Source organism: Strigops habroptila, chromosome Z, assembly GCF_004027225.2.
Source record: "Strigops habroptila isolate Jane chromosome Z, bStrHab1.2.pri, whole genome shotgun sequence".
In the NCBI taxonomy this organism is placed as follows: Eukaryota; Metazoa; Chordata; class Aves; order Psittaciformes; family Psittacidae; genus Strigops; species Strigops habroptila.
In genome coordinates this window covers 95,983,218-96,003,749 of record NC_044302.2, presented here as the reverse complement: position 1 = coordinate 96,003,749, position 20,532 = coordinate 95,983,218, and the positions used below count along the sequence as shown (strand labels likewise).

At 40.0% G+C, this 20,532-nt stretch overlaps 1 protein-coding gene across 4 annotated transcripts in view; it reads right to left on the bottom strand.

The window, feature by feature from the left end:
- Nucleotides 1-15,604: 15,604 nt before the first annotated feature.
- PIK3C3 (phosphatidylinositol 3-kinase catalytic subunit type 3) overlaps nt 15,605-20,532 on the bottom strand; it is a 70,793-nt gene continuing 65,865 nt past the window's right edge. For 2 of the 4 annotated variants that reach the window (XM_030512360.1, XM_030512359.1), the window contains one exon: nt 15,605-20,321. In XM_030512360.1, the coding sequence (XP_030368220.1) occupies nt 19,875-20,321 (447 nt within the window). In that variant the 3' untranslated portion in view covers nt 15,605-19,874. The remainder of the gene's footprint in view (nt 20,322-20,532) is intronic. The other 2 variants (XM_030512362.1, XM_030512361.1) reach the window with 1 other exon arrangement.

Here is a 20,532-nt window from a genome sequence, read left to right as displayed (position 1 = left end):
GTTCAGTGCAGGTGAGGAGAAGTGAGGGCTAATGCTTCCTAGGCAAGATGAAGGCTTTCCCCCCGGATCTAAAATGATAAAATAGAATTTTTCAACAAGTCACCATGTTGGGTTCTTAAATTAAATGTTTATAAAACCCAAGCACCTAATGGGCCCTATTTTGGGACTTTTAGCAAAGAAATTAACTAGTATAATTCTATTTGATAGACATCAAAGCTAAGGACAAAATTTTTAGTGATAGTTTGCTGAAGCTGGACACTTTATGTTGTTATTTTTCATCCATTTGTCTTTGCTTCTAACTGCTGAACCCAATAGCTTTTTCTAACTGTTGAACTCAGGACAGTGACCAATAGCTTCAGCAGTTAGAAGTTTCAACTATATCTGTTGGGCCAGGGAGGTCTCAAAGACATTATGTGAATGCATATCTCATGGAAATGAATCTTTAATTAAGAAGGGAGACCTTATTAATTTCTCTGCTGATTAGAACAGCTGTAGTGTGAGAGCAAGAATCATTAAACAGAGAAGCTGAACTAGAAATGTTTATGAACTGTCAAGCTTTAGAAAAAGCAAAAAGCCCAGAACAACAAACACTGTCACGTTAGCAAGCCCAAGAAAATTCAGCTGAGTAACTCCTCCACAACAGATTAGTCTCTTCAGTTCTTCAGTACTTCCACTAGTGAAAGAACATACTGTTCCAGTGCATTATTTTGGATGTCCAACAGAAGCACTCTTGGATTTGGTTTGCACTTTAGAAGAAAGCAAACTTAACACTATAAGAAAACAAAGGAGTGATGAGTGATGACTGTACATTGCATTGAACATGTTTGTCCCACTCTATTCATCTACCCAGTCTATGATGAAACATCATAGAAATTTCCATGAATTATATCTCTCAGGACCAAGATATATGATGATTCACGAAGAATCATCATTATGCACATTGTAAATTCATTTCCAAACAGTGACCCCTTTTAGCTGTAGCCCAACCTGGTCATGTGAAGCATCCTACGCATATTTTCTCTTATTGCTTGGAGAAAAGGATGATGATGACAATGCTAAAATAAGACTTTGGGCTAACCGCTGTTGATTATTTTTTCTTGTTGCCATTTTCTTCTATTGTGGCTGGTTTATTGCCTCAAATTCATATACAAAAAATTGCAGTATTACACAGAGGCAAGAACGAGCCTTTGGGTCAATGGAAAGAAAAAGTTATCCCAGACCTGTTTCACTGCTAGAGAACATCTCACGTGAAAAGTCACTATGAGTAAGATCTGAGGTAGGTATTTTAAGCCACAGCACAGATGTCCTCTCCTCATCCTTTAGTAAGAAACAGTACTATATAAGCCCTTTTTCTTTGGCTCCTGGGCTGAGACAGTAAATAATTCCCCCTGGAAGTAGCGCATCATTTTTCATGTCTCTAGGACAGCGTAATCAGCAGAGAGTAATTTCCTTCTGATAGAGTTCTCTTTTACATATGGAGACCACAGCACATGGTTATAGTAGAACCCCACAATGAGCTCTACTGCCTTCAGGGAAAAATTACTCCTCCCAGAGCAGCCGCTCATGTACCAGTGCCTCACGCTGGATTTGTTTGCTGTAGCAAATATTACTTACATATATTATAGTTAATCTGCTGAACAGAAGAGCCCCACCAGTTGAAAACGTTGCTCTGAAAACAAACCTAAACTAAACATATATGTACAAATAGTTCTGGCTTCTTTTGGGAAAAGGAGAAAACCCCAACACCCTCAATTCCATTTGTCAGCATGGCCAGGGTTTGCTTTCATAGCAAGACCCTCCATGGAAGAATGATTAAAGAGAACAAAATCACTACATGCTGAGGTTTAGAAAAGTCTGTCCAAACTGCATGAGAGGCAACTGACTCACTGGAGTATAGGCTTGACCTGACTGTTATGGACTTACAGTGTTTCTTTGAAGCTCTTTGTCTTCATAAACGCTATCTATAACATCTTTCATGGTGTCTTTTCTGCAATGCACGATAATGTGAGCTCACACACAGTGAATAATTAGCAGCCAATGGGCTAAGAATAATGGAGATGGAAGCACTTTCCAAGAGGGGATTTTTCCTGTTTCTGTCATTTGACTTTTCAGGAGAGTATTTGACTAGTCAGAGACAGAAGGTATTATATCCTAAAGGTAATTAATATCAATCGGTCGTCAGTACTACCTAATTTTGTGAGCTCTAATTATCAAGTTGTTCAGCCGCTTGGTCGATCACACCACATAGAAGGGTTCCGGCCACCTCCTTGTTCTCATACGTGGAGCAATGGTGGACTGTCATTCAGTCACCCAGTAGAGACGTCTTTGAGGGAAACCACAGAACAGCCTGTGGACACAAGGGAAGGACATCAACCACTAGTTTGCAGCCTGGAGACCAGAAAGGGCACAAACTTTGGCACTCCTTCTTCTGGAAAAGTCCCATCAGTAGCAGACAATGTGTGCAATGTGGCTGCTGTGACCCTGTGTGATGCCCGAGCTTCCTGAAGGGCAGGTCTTGTACTTCCTTGGGACAAGCCCATCAGAATGAGCCTGTTGCAAACTGAGCGGGTTTCCTGGTCTCAGAGTCCTGACTTAAGTTTTGGTGTTGTTTAAACCAGGCATAGTGTTGTGCTCATCCTGAAGCACAAGCTTTAAGGTCACAGAGAGCAACCAGTAGATTTATAAAAGTCCTGCCTGCCTCGGTGGTTTCAGCACCACAGACACTCAAATTCTTCTTAGGATCCATTTTAAGCACACGGGTTCCTCCTCTTTCTTTCCCTAAGATCTCAATATTTAAATAAAACCAATTTTTATCCTGCTTGCAGCACCACTTCATGTTTCTTTTGTGTCTGATGCTTAACTGCTCTTTAATTGTCATCACACAAAATAAGTGAATATTATCAAAACAATCAAATCAGACAAAGGGACTCAGAATATTTACAGCTGTGTTCAGCTCTCCAAATGAAGCTCAGGGCAGCTTGAAGGCACAGCACGCACCAGGGCCAGTGTGGTCACTAGTCACCCAAGGCCCCATGGCAAACATGGGGGAAAAAATTAAAATAGGCAAAAGAGTAAGTGCTGAACTATCCTAAATGAACTTAGGGGAAGAAACAGATGCGATATTCCATAGGGCTTTTCCTACCCAAACAAAACTAACAGCCTTTCCCTGGTAGTAACCTGGAGTTCCTCCCTTTCACCATCTCGTTCCAAAGGCTTGCAGTGCAGCAACAGCAGTATAAAAGCAGTTAAAACCAATACCAACATATAATTGGTCTGGGTTCCTAATCACCATTCCACAGGGTACGGCAGCAATTTAAAAACAAGATGTATTTAATCACAGTGTCCCACTGACATCAGTTCAACGGCAGCTTCAGCTGCTCTCATCTTCAAGAGAGAACTTTCTTGCCCAGACTTCAATTAATCATGCTGTCTAATTGCTCAACATTTTCAACCTCGTATAGATTCTTTGCACAAAATCCTGTCACTTCCACTTGTTCTTTCTTCTCAGTTTGAATATACAGGTCTTCAGCCAAAAAGGAAATAAGAAAACTCTCTTATCCAGACTTCTCCTTCCTTGAACTGAATGACAAGACTGTAGCTGCTTTCAGATTCGCTTTATTTGTCATAATCAAAACAAAAATCAATAACCCACAGGGGTCAATCTCCTCAATTTTATTCCATTACAGAGATTGTCAGTTTTCTGTCTTCTGCAAATCAAGTTCTGCACTATTTTGCCTAAGAATTTAGATGAAACATTCCCTCAGCAGATGCTCCAGGTTCTCCTGAAACTGTATGATTTGCTTTTAAAACAGGAAACTTTTCAGTCGTCTCCTACTACACAGCTGTACTCTTGTGTTTTGTAAAAGGAACCAATTTCCTAACTCCCATTTGACTGTAAGTTGTTGAAGTAATTTTATTTATACTTCAGAATACACCAACCCACTGAAAAGCATACGAAACTTTCACTTGAATAGTTTTCAATATGGAATTTCCTGTATTATATATTTAATGTAACTTTTTTTTTTTTAAAGAAAGCCTTAAAATAGAGCATTCATCAGAAGCAGCCATGAGAATGGAACTTTCTTGCTCAACAAATCTGCCCTGTATGTATATAATTTCTTTCTCTGTTCAAAGCATGTTTTATTCTTCTGAGACAGACACCCATTTCTCTCTTATGCTTTTTACAGAGCATTTGCAACGAAATGGGTCAAGAAGTGAACATGCCTTACACTTCTAAACATATTGACCATGTGCAAGGTCAGCTGTATTGTGTCATCTTCAACTGCGACCAGTTACAGAAGTCAAAAGAAGAGTGGCGAGAGGGATAAGCATATACTAATATTTCTCTGTTGTATTCTCTCAGTTCCCAGTGACTCGTAGGTTCAGGAAATTCAAGAACTGTGGGTAGTACTGTGATAAGTGACCTTAATGAATGTTTCTTCCATCCATTTATATAATTGCTATGTAACATCCACAAAACACTACAATAAGGAGCTTTATAGTTCAATTATGTACTGTGTAAAAAACATTTCCTTTTATTTGTTTCCAACCTTTCTCTTGCTGACTTCCTTTTGATACCATCCACTCATTATAAAAGAGAAAAAACAACCGTTTCTTATTCACTTTTTTCCATATTACTATGGATTTTCACAGAATGGCTTAGGATAGTAGGGAGAGACCACCTAGTCCTGCTCAAGCAGGGTCACCCAGAGCAGTTGGGTTTTGTGCATCTCCACTGATGGAGACATCAGAGCTTCTCTGGTCAACCTGTCCCCAAGTTTGACTAACCTCACAGTAAAAATAAAGCTTTCTTGTCTTCAGATTGAATTCTCTGTGTTTTAATTTGTGCCCATTGCCCCTTGTCCCCTCACTGGACACTACAGAGAAGAGTCTGACACTGTCCTCTTCATTCCCAGGTATTTATACGCATTGTTAAGATCCCCCAGAGCCTCCTCTTCTCCAGGATGAACAGTCCTAGCTCTTCCCAGCCTCTCCTCATAGGAAAGATAGACCAGTACCTTAATCATCTTTGTGGTCCTCTACTGGACTTGCTTCTTCAGTCATCTATTTTCTAGACTGAAGCTTCCAGGTCCAGCTATTGAACGTGTGCTGTGAGTCATTTTCTTCCCTTGCTTACCCTTTCACTCATCTTCTTATTCTCTAGATCCAATGTATCCATTTAGGGATGAGGCAACCACAGCTTTGCTTGCATTCAGAGTATGGATGCACATGCACACATATAGTGGTATGAGGACGTTTTCTGCACATTCTCTATTCCTTTTCTAACAAATCCTAATGTTCAGTTGCTCTTTGACTGCTACTGAGCATGAAAAGATGTTTTCCTAAAACGATGTATTAGAACTCTGAGATCTCTTCCCTGAATAAACCTTTTAACAGATGGAGTTGTATAACGCCAGTTTCTCCTTATGGTATTATTATTACTATTAGAATCACTTTAAAATGCTTCCCCCTATTCTTCCTTCAGTTTTTGCTTCGCTTTCTTAAACAAAAACTGAAAAAGGAATTTATTTAGCATTAGCATTTTTACTCCTTTTCAGATATTTTCCTATGGCAAAACAGAAAAGTGAAAGAAGGTGGGAGAGAGAGGGATAAAAATGGTAGAAATGTATGGCTAAAGATGGAATATTGAAGTAACGTACTGATCCTGCAAGTGATTTTCTTTCTGAGGTGGTTACAGCATAGCATATGGGAATGTCTTCTACACTCACATGCTAAGTCTATGCACTGACAGAAAAATTCAGACACCTCTATCAACACTGTGGGCACTATTTTAGACATATGTAAAGTAAGCAGTTCAAGGGCTGAAGACTTCTGGCTTGTGAAAGCAGAACAGCCATGCCTTCACTACCTACTCTACCTACTGCTATGTAACTTGCTTTTCAAAGACAGATTGGCTCCTGTGACCAGATGCTTGGAGGTGTCTGAAGTAGTTGGATCTCTTTGCACAAGACAGATGTGCCTAGAGACTGCTTCGTTCTAAGTCGTCACAGTTTTCTTTCTTTTCACATTTCCAAGACAGTCTTGTTTAATGTCTGACATGCAGATTAGTGGATACATGTGATCAGAAATGAGAGGCTGTTGAGAGGCAGAAGAGGTGTGTCATGCTATGAATGAAGTAGGACGTGAAGTGTTCATTTTAAAATGATGAGAAGCACTCAAAATACACTGAGGACCAAAGGCACAACTTAAAGCTGAGAGTTGGGGTTGTTCAGCCTCGAGGAGACAAGGCTCTGGGGAGACCTTATTGTGATCTTTTAACACTTGAAGGGGGCTTATAAGAAAGATGAGAACAAACTTTTTAGCAGGGCCTACTGTGATAGGACAAGGGGTGATGGCTCTGAACTGAAAGCGGGGAGATTCAGGCTGGATATAACGGAGAAATTCTTTATGATGAGGATGGTGAAACACTGACACAGGTTGCCCAGAGAGGTGGGAGATGCCCCATTCCTGGAGACATTCAAGGTCAGGGTGGACAGGGTGGAGCAACGTGATATAGTTGAAAATGTCCCTGCTCATTGCAGGGGGATTGGACTAGACGAATTTTAAAGGTCCCTTTCAACCTAAACCATTCTATGATTTTGTGATTTTGTTAAAGACAATGCTTGGCTATCTGTTTTTGCAATCCAACACACAGCTTCATGGAGTGGAGTCAGAAATTCACAGGGATATACTACTGCCACCTTAACAATAACATTTTTCTGCCTGATGTTTTGGGCAAGACATTTCTTTCCAGCTCTGTCCTATGTAATGGTAAACTATCTGAATATATTTTGTTTTGTTCTCCACCAGAAGTTATTTGATGCAGACTGACTTGAACGTTTCTACTGGGTATTTATACAGTTTGCTTTAACAATAGCTGACAGTTCTCACTTTGATTTAGAAAACAAACCCCTCATCTTTTTCTGATATTTTCAGGTTGATCAAAGTCAAAATGTGTAAGTTGCATTACTGATAGCAGAAGGTATACATTTGCTGCAGAGGACTTCTCCTGTCTCCTATGTAGCTATGTAGCATCCCTTCTTGTTTTACAGTTAGCTATCAAGATTTAGCTGTGTTACTTACATGTGGCATTTCATTTAGACTTGGGTTGCCGGTTTCTTCCATAATTATTTGTATTATAGGACTGCTCGGAGATTCTAGACCTACGGTGAGAATCACTATACAAATGTAATGATATGCTCCTTACTCACAAGAGCTTAGAATTGTAAAAGGTCAAAAGAAGACAACACAGATGGATGCAACAGATGAAATAAGAACCACTTGGATCCCTGCTGCCAGACAGACAGGATTTATAGGAGACTGGATAAACTGTTCATAGATATGAAACGGCAAAGAGCTGGCATCATATCTATGGTGCCCTGGAATTAAGTCTGTCTTTTTTATTGTGCCAGCAGAAATTCACTATAATGATATCAATATCAAGTAAAAGAAAATAAAAGTAGCCTCCTTCCCATCCAGATTAGAGACAATCAATCATGCAGGATTTTATGGAATTACACAAAATAGGAGGGGAATAATCAATAAAAATCCTCACCAGACATATCAGTATAAATTCATGTTTAACTTCAAAATATTCATTAAAATCTCTGCTGTACAAAAGTTAATGATTTCTGCTTCACCTGGACCAGAACGTGTTTGCTATTTTAAGCTTCACAAAATACCTGAAATCAGGTAAAGAACAGAGATCAGAGCAAGCACATCTGAAGCCTAGCTACCATGGCAATCGGATGCTATGTGAAGATTTACAGCCCAAAGCTGGGCATAACAGAACAGCCAGTTGATTTCCTAGGGCAATGTAATTATCTACTCCGTGATTTAAGCTTGGTTGATGTGAAATACATTTGACTCTGCTCCAGCTTCTGAGAAGATGGTATTTCTAAAAGGTGGTACTGTCTGCTGCAACATCATCCACTAATAAATCTAGGTAAAAGCATTCTATCTTGTTGGGACACCAGCATCCTTTATGGTTCTGGGAGGAGGCTTCTCATTCTAGTTTTTTGGCATTTGAATGTGGGAAATAGTACCTCAGTGTTCAGTGATGGGGCTGTACTCCCAATACTTTAGTGTATGTGAAGCGCTGAACTCCTGCAGAAGTGGGCTCAATGGAAACAATGATGTTTTCAAGGTAACCATGTGGGTGAAAATGTGATGGGATTTACCCCCTCTCTCTGAACACTCCTTTACCTATGACTCCTCTCAGAAAACAAGTGTATGACCACAGAATCCAACAAATTAAAGCCTAAATGTGATTTGGATGCACGCTTAATTCACATCTCACAGTGAATTCCATTGCTCTGAGAGTAACAATGTCTGCATGCCAGTGACTGTGACCTTCTTTTAAGAAGGAGGTGGCCTAGTGCCTTGAACTTCTCCTCTGACAACTAGTAGGACCTCAGACACCTTTAATATGATCCAAACTGGGAGGTTCAGTTAGGGACGCCCTCTGTTTGGTCCTTGAAAGGAACATGCCTGTACTTGGAAAATAGAACTGCCATGTGTGTATCTCAACTTTATATAATTACCTGTATCTAAGTTCCCAGCACAGTCCATGAAACTCTACTCAGTACAGTCAGTGAAATCTACCAATTTCAGAGTGATCTCATCCTAAAGTAGGGACATAAACCTTGATTCAATTTCATAGAATCAGAGAATGGTTTGGGTTGGAAGGGACCTTAAAGTTCACCCAGTTCCAACGCCCTGCCATGGGCAGGCACAACTTCCACTACACGAGGTTGCTCAGTTTGGCTAAAACTAAGCACATAATGCTATTTGAAATGGCCTGGGGTAGCCAACCTCCATGGCAGGCTGGCAAATACACCATGGAGAATATGGGTAACCCATGATCTTCTTGAGCAACAGCTAGAGTCCAGGAGGGATCCTAGTTGGATCTGGGAACCACCTTATACTAGCCTCCTTTTGAAATCCTAATTTGTGATCCAAATATCATAATATAAAGCTAAGGCTGATAATCCTTACCTGTTTGCCTGGCAAATGGGAAGGAGGAGATTATTCAATAGCTATCCAAGGGCAGCAGTGAACTGACCGCAATCCTGTAGATACTGTAATCTACAGGATTAGAACATGCATACACTTGGCAGCTTTAATTTAGGAGGATTAATAGCACCAATCTGTCTCTGTATGGCTCCAACTGCAAGGGACCCAGATTCCTTTTTCATGGTTACATATTACAGTACAGTCCATTGTGTAAACTGTAATCAAGTTTTTGAGCAGCAATTGCATCTTCAGAGATATTCTATTTCAATGTCAACACTCTGCAGTCACAAAAGTTAGCACAGCTCATAACCATGCTATCAGACATGTGCTTGCCTTTGCACAACACCATGGCTGGAAAATGGCAAACCACAGTGGTAATGCGGTAGAACTCAAAATACAAAAAATTGAGTAATGAGAAAAACAAGCTTTATGAGTGAACAAAAGGCTCAACACTAAAGCTGCTATTGAGGAGCATTAGTAGGTACATGACCAGGGATATTAACATGGGCAGCAAAATAATATAATAGTGGAAAAACACACCCTAAGTAAGCCTTCTGTATAGATACATAACGGAGATGTAAGACTGAACCGTGGGTGTCCTGATTTACTCTGATTTAAATGAGCTGGTCTTCTTGCTTATTACATAGCTCGAACTGTAAATGAGAAAATAATCCTTGGGACTCTTAAATCTCAGTTGTTCTTGAACACACCCATTTACAATCCATATGGTGTTAATGTAGAAAAAACATAGAGCTTTTAGAGATCCTTCTGACTCTCTCTCTTCATTGAATAAAAGAATTTGTCTGTTGCAGCATATTAAATCAGGATCAGGTACCCATTAAACTGGATGACGCAAATGCAGAAAACATGGACCCTGATAAAAAGGCCTGAGAATGCATCTTGTGGGTATTGCTTGCTTAAGATAGAAAACTGATCATCTTATTTTGCTGTATTTCAGTTAAGCTTTCTTTTTGTATGTACCAAACCTTAGGATTAGTTAATGAAAGCAAAGAAATGTTTTCGTTCTTGCTATTTTTCCTACAGCTTTCTAAGACAGCAAGAGAGAACCGCCAGAACTGTGTTTGACAGGAACAGGAGCTCCAGCACGTACATTTCTTCAGGCAGCTTTCAACTCTAAGGTACCGAACAAATACAAGCCAACAAACCAAGGCTGAATTCAAAATGCAATCAAAACGCATTGCTATTTGGCAGATTATAATGGCACTTCCCAGATCCATCTGAAATTAAAGCCCCAAGCGATGGTACTTCTTGTGTGAGACAAGTTAAAAATGGGTCCTGCACCACTGAATTTACAGAGCTGGGAGGGAAATGGAAGTTCAAACAGTGAAAAATCTTCCAGGCCAATGGACAATGAAAACCACAGCCAGGATTGTAACACAGCGCCTCTCAGCTCTCATTTCAAATACAGTCTGTCAAGTTAGAAGCAGAATGGGAGCTAAGAAAGACCTGTCATCTCCTCATTTACATAGTAGATGCTAATCACTACCTTGCTATTGGCACATGGTTTGCAACATGGAAAAGATAAACGCAATATGGGCCAATATCCTTGAGAAGATACCACCCACAGGTTTTAGTAAATTGTGTGGACTAAACACACAAAACACCTCTGAACTATACAACATGTATTTTTAATCCCATTCAGGATGTCAAATACATCCTCTCCAAATACAGCTCTTACGGTAGCCAGCTCTCTGCCATGTACTCCACTTTTAAGAAGACTTCATCCATTATCCCAAGGTCTGTTGCTGTGTTTTCCCTTGGAAAAGAAACAGAAATAGCTTCCAGTGTAGTGCTTCCTTGGCAGCTGCTGGTCAGAGACCTCAGCTGAATCACTCCCTTAAAGAAAGAGCTTCCTGCCATGCATGCTCCTGCTCTCACCCCTGAGATTGGTGAATGAATCAGACAATCATTACAACATCAACCATGTCACCTTCACCTCTGCTGGGTCACAAAACTTATCAGCCAGATCAGTCACTGCATGATCAGATCCCAGTGTCAGGAATGAAACAGTTATAGACACAAGAACAGCTCCCAGCAGGGGCAGCCAGAGGGAACAAAATCCCAAGTTTGAGATGAAACAGAAGGATTAAGGGAACAGACACAACTACGCAGGCCAGATGTGCTTCCATCAGAAATCTCTCCCTCGTACGTCAGTTAATGATGATACAGCATTAGAAAGGTGTCAGACAGCCTGAGTATGGGTGACATCACAGATACAGGGGGACAAAAACAATCCATATTTACTGCAGGATTAAAAAAGCTCTGTTCATGTCTCGGGAACACAGTGCCCCTGTCACAGGGCACCACGATGCCAGCTAGGCAAGATGAATACGCACCACTCTGTACCTGCATGCAGGCACAGAGCTTGTTATTCTACCCGAAGTTCAAAGGGAAGTAGTTTGTGAATGGTTTGTTGAAAGCAGAGATTTTGCCTAATTGTTTCCCATCTTCTTAGCTAGAAAACTCTTTATATATGACTGTGCTAGAAAAGAAACCTATTTTAAAAAAATCATAAATCAATTATTCTTTCACAATATGGGTTCTTCAGTCTCTAATCAGCAAGAGATGTTATATTAAAGAGACATGGGAAAGAAAAGCCTTTCATTACAATTAACTTCACAATATGATTCCCAGTGAAAGAAGACTGAAAAAAGAACTGTGCAAAACATATTCCTCTTTTATAAATCAAGGAGAGACAAAGCAGTGTGACACTGTGGAATGTGTGTCTGTATGAGGTACCCATTGCATGTTCCAATTAATGCCTTAGCAACTAGCGAGATCAGGAAAGGCCATTATCTGACTCACTATGAGGAAACTACAGGCTGGAGCAAACTGAATGGCTCGACCATGGAAGAATTGATCCCAGAGCTCCCCAGAGTCCCCACAGTGGCTCAGTCCTCCCTTCACATCACTTTCTGTGCACTGTAGTTTATAAATTGAACATCTTCCCTTCAGTGAGTCTGTAAAATTGCCATCTTCTGATCCCTCACTACTGATGGAAGGGTCGGGGAAAAATTTAGGATAAACACGTTTTTGTCAGGGGAAAGAATTCAAAGCAGCTCTGTTAAATTTGACAAAGGCTTTATTTTGAATTTTAACTATCCCCCTGTGGTATAGCTTAGCCCACTTTGGAAATGACCATCCTGATTAATGCCTGTGTGTAGATGAGCTTTGAATTCCTCTCCAAGCAGTGTTCTTGCTGTTTCAGGTTTGAACCCATGCAGATGAACTGCTTCACCGCTCAATACTCCAGAAGGAACCGGGGTTTGGTATTTTACAATCTAAAGTGAAACTTCTTTCCCCCTGGCAGAGCCTGATCTAAATCACAGATGCTTGGAAGGACAGGACGACACCAATATCGCACTTAAAGTAGCTTCACTATCACAAGGAATCATCCCATCAGCTGAAGAGGTTACAAAAACCTATTTTAACACAATCCACCTGCAATCTATTTTCAACAACTCCCTTAAGAATCCTTCAATGTACATGCTTCAGATACCTCATAATAACCACGGTATTTTACCATCCACTGATGATACCTGGTCTTGTGACTAACACCTCTGCCAACTACAAAAGACAGGCCATTTAGAGATACTGATACTGCCTCTCTTTGCTGCTACACCCTCTGCCAAGAGGTGTTAAGATTCCCATTCTCCGTTCCTCCTTCCCTTTTCCAAAGCCATTATTTCTCCAGAGCCTTGCAGAAGTGCTTTTTACTTTGGATTGTACACAAGAAGAACAAAGCCAGTTAACTGTCAGTAAGAACAGGACATTTCTTGTCAAGATGATATATGCCTTTTATATTAAAGCAAAGAGCCCACCACTCTCTCATGCCCCAACCATAGCCCCTCCCACCCCCAAATCAACTTTGGCAATTACTGAATTATCCCAAAAAAAGAAAGTCTGTACCACTTTCTGCTCCTGATGCACTGGCAGTTGAAAACAACCAATGATACTGTATAGGTAGAGGAGTTAAAAATAGGAAGACGGAACTATTTCTTTTGCTTTACTCACCCTCAATCCTGACAGAAAGATCACCAGAGATTCCAGGAGAAAATAAAATCAGTGTGAAACCACGATGGATGTTGAAAAGCAAATAAAACACCCACGAACTGCTTTACAGCACTTTTTATCCCCAGTTACACAAAATACAACTGCTGGGTAAAATAACCCCATGGCAAAATTATTTTTTGACTGTTCTATTTCTCTTTTTTTTTCTGTAGTTTCCTGGAGGACTTAACAGGATGGCCTCTGACAAGTTACTCTGTGACACAACTGGTACAGCCTGCTTTCCTACCAACCACTGCCTCATGATTTGATGATACACATGATGGAGCTCACACCCTCAGTCATGGAGAATCTGTGTGCGTGTTCACCCCCCCATATGCATACACACAAATACATGTGCAAAGTGAAGCAACTGCCTGACATTCCCCAGGGGATCTTTGTCAGATGGGGGATCTACCTTTGTAAAACACAGCTATAAGGATTTCACCTTTAAGACTTGTACTCCTCAAGACAAAGCTGGTAGTAGTTATTCCAGGGATGCAGATTAGAGACCAACACATAATAGACTAACAGTATTACATAGAGGTATTGAGCCACAAAAGATAACCTATTAAACATTCTTACTTCAGTAAGTCAAAGCTTTAGACTAACTTATCAAAAAAGAAAACCTTTCATTTACATCAGAATAGCTTATACCCCCCTAGTTGTTTTGTTTTACTTTGAGTAGATGATGCTGCATGAAGTCCTAAGAGCCATCGGATTTTACAAAACGAAGTTGGAACTTATTTTGTATATGAGGGTTAAAAGATCTATTGAAGCGTGGACATCTAATAACAATTTTCAACAACATCTGGTATTTAGAAGACAAGGCTTAAACAAATACCCTTACTTACATCTAGCATGTTGTAGCAGTCCCAGTGCTGTCCTATTCTTCAGCAGTAAGGGTTCCTAACAGCTGGAAACAGGATACGCAGATCAGCCCCAGAAAAGTCACTGGTTGGATCAGGGACGTACATACCCAGTTAGTTTGTCAGTGCTCAGCTGGCGCATGTTCTACAAAATACTTTGGGAAAATACACTGAAAATATACACAAGGTACACTCAACAAGCAGAAACACAGATGAGCACACTGTTTGGATTACGTTCCGCTGATCCAAGCAAGCTTTTCCATCTCGGTGCCTCATGTTCTCCATTTATAAAGTGGTCAGTGATTTACAGCGCAGTCAGGCTTCCTAAGCCTGACACCTATCATATTCAGATTCCATTTGGGTTCACATGTTAACACTTATAACTGACTTAGCGTATATAGTTTTAACAGCCTGTTGCATAGTCCAGGTTATTAATTTTAAACCGCAAGACATAGCGAACAACCATGCATTAATTTGTAATGTGTTTATAACAGTTATTTAATTTATAACAGTTGTAATGTGTTTACAACAGTTATTTAACACTTTATAAATCTTTCTGCAAAGTGGAATGTGCTGTAGGATGAGGCTAATGGTGTCTTTTGGGTTTTAAGGAGGAGTCATCCTTTGCCTGTCTGGTCAACTGGTACAGAGAGGCTCACGCCTGCATCCTTCATAATTAGTGTTAGGCTAATTGCGGGAAGAAGTAGTTTTCTTCAAAAGAAACAGAAGAAAAATCCTAGAATATAGTTGAAAGGGGTGGGGGGTCAGGAGTCAAGAACTCAGATAAAAGTGTGGCCACATCATACAAATCAAAGTTGTGTGAGCACGTAGGATGCCCCTTCAAAACAAATTAAAACCACATTATTTTTATGCAGAGTTATCTCTTAATGTCTGAACAGTCCATGGTCTCAGAAATACCCTTTGAAGATACCACAAAATACTGCATGCAGAATGACTTCTTGGGAAACGGAGGCAGTAGAGAAATATGTATTTCTGACAGATGAAGCAAGACCAAAAAACACCACAAGAAAATGAAAATTACTATTTCCCAAAGAAAAGTCAGCTAAAGATAAGAGGTTCTACTGTGGCTCCATTGTGGTATTGCGTTTTGCCAGCTAACACAAGCACTAAGTAATGGGGGTAATACAGTTCCTCTAAGTTGCACACACAGGGGAGAAGAGCGGCTAAACCAATGTTCTTAACTAGTAAATTTGGGTAATAAGTAGAAGCCCATCACAGCCCCGGTGGGGTTTTCTCCATCAAAGCTCTTCTGGTGTTTGCTAGTGAAGAAAAGCACAAAGCAAGACTGACTCACTAATATTAGTCAGATTCAGATTCAAATCTGTCCTCCTTATCTTTTTAATTGGGAGGAATTTCTTCCTGACTTAAGTAATTATTACAAAAAAATACAGGAGTATAATAGCACCCTTTGAAGACATCCACACATTCATGAAGAGCTAATTACATTGCTGAGCATTCAAACCAGATTCATTATGAACTCAACATGTGGCACAAAAGTCATTTTATGAGTGGCCTTATTCCTGCATCAAGCGAACCGAGAAGTGAAAATCCTTGCAAAAAGCCAAGAGTCATAATCCTTTAGTACACCATGTCTTGGCACGTAAGATTAAAAAGACAAACCAGAACACATCAAGACTGCAACAACAAAGAGTTTATTAGAGTCAAGAATATATAATCACTGTACAGAAAACATTCAGAGTTAAAGTGTGAAATACTGAACCGCTCACTGGGTATTCTGGTTGCTGAGCCTGTTAGTGATGATTTAATTGGCTGCCTAGAGCTGGTTAACTTATCAGCACTTAAAAACGTTTTTGCAAGCAGGGAAGAAACGCTTGTCCTTTCTAAATGGTAACATTGCCCAAGGTGGGAAATAAAGGAGTATATGAATTACATTTAGAACTTACACAAGGAACAAAGTTGGTGGGAAGGGAAGAAAGGGGATTGCCATAGTTTTGTGGGGTTTCTGCATGGAGGAACTGCAGCCTCACTGCTGTAACTTTGTACATACTTGTGTTCAGTATAGCAGTGATTTTATTTTTAAATAAGAAAGTATATTAGCAGGTGCAAGAATTTACCACAGCCTATTCCAGTTACCTTTGGCTTGAGCCTTTGAGGCTCAAATGTTTTCAGTGGAAAAAAATGCCACAGCATCTGAGCCCCAAGGACGGTATAAACAACCATTTTCCTTTTAATAATGGCTGGTTTTAAACCTTCAGTGAACAGAGACTCAGAAAGCTTCTCTACCTCCTGAACTCTCTATTCTCAATGCTACCAAACCTGCAGCTTTTGCCTTCCAAAACTGGTGAAGTCCACAAGGGCTTGAGAAAGTCTCTTTCTTGAGCATTTGCTTTTTTCCACCACAGGTAGGCAAAAGGCTTATTTTCTCCAATACTAAAAGAAAACAAAAAACACACAGCACAGCATTTATTTAACTTGGTTTGCTCTCAAAGTGGTGTACTCTTAAGTTACACGTAAATTGAACATGTTTAAAAACATGGTGAAATGCCTAAAGGCAGGCAATTTTCACAACCCTTCAGGTGAATAAACAGCATGGGAACCAGCTCTATCTGCCCCTTAACAAATGTTTTCATCCAATCTACACAATCCTGCTGGTAGATGTTCCCATTTCTATTTTGACATCCATTAGGAGGAAACAGAAGCCTGTGGTCCTGAGGGAAATGAACCACAGCTGCATTCTGGGATGCAGCAGCACTGGGACCACAGCTTGGAGATATTATAAAACCACAGAACATTTACAACTTAAATTGAGTTTGCTCCTAAGCAGAGAGCAGCCAAGCATTAGTACAACCCCAAACTGCACAGCTACATTTTAGGTGGGACATTCCTTATCCCCCAGTCTTTCCCTTTTTTAAACACTGCTTAACATGAGCCCTGAAATGCAACTGAGTTGACTTCTAACTTCACAAGCAAAATAAAATGTGAAATTAGTCACTTCAACTGAAGATTGTTTCCTTCCTCTGTAGAAATAAATAATGCTGCTAAAATGAAAATGACCCTCCAGGGAGAAATGACTATCCAGTCTTCATTAGTACCAACTAAAATTACTATGCACTTTTTCTCCTCTTGAGCACTATTGTACAACACTATTAGCTTATTCTAAATGTTAAATATATTTACTTTTTGAGACAACATTTTTTTGATAACCGTTAAGGAGACAAGTACAACATAAAAAGGTCTGTAAAATATCTGACAATATAATGGATTAGAGATACATCAGAAACTAAACTAAAGGCTTCATACCACAGTTTTGAACTAAACTCAATTTACTCTAGTGTTACAAAAGAACAATACCAAGCTGATACCGAAATATCTAAATTGCTTTATCTAAGAGCTTTACTTACTATAGAGTGACATACAGAATACTGGTACACATAGTTAATATAATAATCAGCCTTATTAAAAAGCTCTTAACTGCTGCAGTAGACAGCACAGATTCCTTGTTGACCTATTTTTGGAGGCAGTAAGAGGGCAAATACCTACTGAAAAACAAAACAAAAAAACCATGTTGAAGGGCATTTCAAACGAAAAAATGCATGGCATGAGGCCAAAATCTGCTGTTTAAGCATGTACTGTAATACTTATGTATTGTTTGGTCGGGGTTTTTTAAGACAGCTTACATTACTATTAAGAGCAAGGCCACTGGCCTCTTCAGTTAGCCTCTGTGCAGGACAACCCCTTTAGAACAAGGTGAATGACTTGCATTATTTGTTCAATTGTTCAACAATCTACAGACTCTGACGACTCTGGCACATTCTTAAGACCGCCTCAGACAAAAAAGATAATGATTTTGAATAATGAATTACTAAGTATCACTATAAAGTGTCTTATCTCACTTGCAATATAAAGAGAAAAAGCGTTAATTACATTTAATTTCAATGGATTAGTTCTAAGTTTTTTAAAAATACATAAATAAAGCTCAGATTCTTAAGACCTGTGAACTGCTGATTAACTTGTGACTTTTGTTTTTGTCCTCCACACAGATACAAGCAGGGGGAAGCCTGCAAATGTAACTGTTTGTAGAACATGAATGAAGGCAATAATCTGAACTCCAATCTTACACCACATGGAGCCAAGAGGTGCCTTATGCACTTAAAAAGCAACTATGGTTTTTATCTTAGCTAGCTAACCCCAAAAGTAGAAAGGAAAGCTAAAAGCACGAGGCAGCAAACTCTGCAACAGTGCATGAGGAGAGTTCAGGGCCTCAGGAGAAACACCCCTAAAGTCTCCAAGCTGGAACTCAGCATCAGCCAGCTGGGGAGGTAAAAACCTCATAATGAGACAACTGGATGAGGCCTGCACCAGTGGCTGTCACATCGGCTTATTTGGTACCCAAAGTGCAACACACACTGTGGGCTTGATTTTTAACTCCCCAAAATATGAATGGAAGATGCAATCGGTGTCTGCTGCATGCTGTATGTATCAGCCTGTTGCTTAGAACACCGTTCCTCGGAGCTGTAAGCCTGGGGTCAAATTCTTGCGTACTTTTAAGTATTCTGAACAAATATATCCTGTGACTTTAAAAGCAGTTGTAAGTGCTGAAGAAAGGTCAAGCAAGAACAAGTCTGAACGGAAAAAGAAAAGGTCACCTAAATCAAACCTGTAAACTCTGACTTAGTAATACGGCTTCACAAATGCAGTAACAATTGCAAGGGAGAGGCTGGCAGTCATCTAAAACCCATGAAGAAAAAACCATGTCTTTATAAAAGTGACTGTCAGTATGTGATTAAAATAAAGGTCTGCACACATATTGGAAACATTTAAAATTTTCATCTTGAATCTTTGTAATTATTTCTGCTTGAACCCCAAGGTATATGCTAAAAATTTTTCACTTTATCTTACTAAATTACTGTCCTCCACCCTATGCTCAAAGTAATCCATAATGAATGACAACAAATTTTGCAACATTTTCATATAATTACACTCATTTTTTTCACATCATGTGAAAGATCATCTTTATTAAATATATATGCAGATGGAAATTACATTTTTGCTTCTTACCTTGCAGGACTGTGTAATTCTTCAAAATAAAAATTAAGTTTGCAAGAAACAACAGATTAGTTGGGAGACCTTTAGCAAAATGGATAGCCATGAAAATAGTTCTCCTCAGCTTATATCAGAATTTGATCAGTCTTTTGAAGAAAAAAAATCAATGAAAAAACCCTGGGATAATGACTGGCTTTTCAGACCAGTTTCATTTTTCCTCTCAATTCCATTTCTTGTCATGAGTCTAAGACTTAAGGCAAACAGTGTAATATCTAAAATCCACGATAAACACAAACTAAGTATGTCAGATGGCTTTAGGGAAAAAACATTGCCAATTCAAAGAAGAAATGCTTTTGTGCACAGAGTTGTATTCAACATGAAAGGCAAACACCTTATTGTCTTACTGTGGCTTGTAGTAACACAGCACACATACATGTGGTTAAACATCTCATTTTCCATACTAGAGCAAGAATAAATTGAAATAATAAAAATAGCAGAGACAGTAATTTATTGCCACCCCAGACCGTTAGCAAGAATCAGATAATGCGTGAGATGGGAACTCTGGAGGCCATTAGTCCAATCTCCCTTCTCAAACAGGATCAAACACAACTAGTTGCTCAGCATATTGTGCTATTGGATTCCAAGCACCTCCACAGAAGGAGACTCCACCACCTCTCTGGGAAACCTCTCCCAGTGTCTGATTACCCTCACATTAAAAATCACAATTTCTTTATGTATAGATGAAGTTTCCTGGTTTTCATCATAGACTCACACAATGCTTTGGGTTGGAAGGGACCTTAAAGATCATCTAGTTCCAACACCCCTTTAGGTACTTGGAAGCTGCTCTAAGGTCTCCCCGGAGCCTTCTCTTCTCCAGGCTGAACCAGCCCAGCTCTCTCAGCCTGTCTCCGTAGCAGAGGTGCTCCAGCCCTTGCAGCATCTTTGTGGCCTCCTCTGGACTTGCTCCAATAGGTCCATGTCTTTCTTATGACGGGGCCTCAGAGATGGACGTAGGACTGCAGATGGGGCCTCACCAGAGCTGAGTAGAGGAGGAGAATCCCCTCCCTCAACCTGCTGGTCACGCTCCAGCACTGCACACTTCCTACAAGCAAGGAGCCCAATTCCCACTGTCCCAGTGAGAGGTCTGAGCCACCTCCTACAGCCCCAAATCTGAAAAACTGCATTATCCCTCAGGATCTCCATCTGTGTTGAGGCCTCTGACACAAGGGATAAATGTTCACATAGCCGGTGGGGATCATGTTCTGTGGTACAGTGCAATGCTGCAGGAGATACAGATGCTGTAATGTGAAGAGTTCCTGGCCCCTTCTGTGCAAGCTGCTGTGCCTGTTAATGATCAAAAAAACTAGCTGGAATGCACAGTTAAGGAAGTCTAGCAGAGGTAGGAAAGAAAGGAAGTTTACCTTCAATCATTTACTTTGGGAATGAAAGCTAAGGAAGTTCTGGATTGCACCCTCAGAACTCCACCTTTCCAATTTGTGATTCTTACTTTGGTAATACAATCAGTTACGTCCCACTCAACATGTTTGCTAAGACG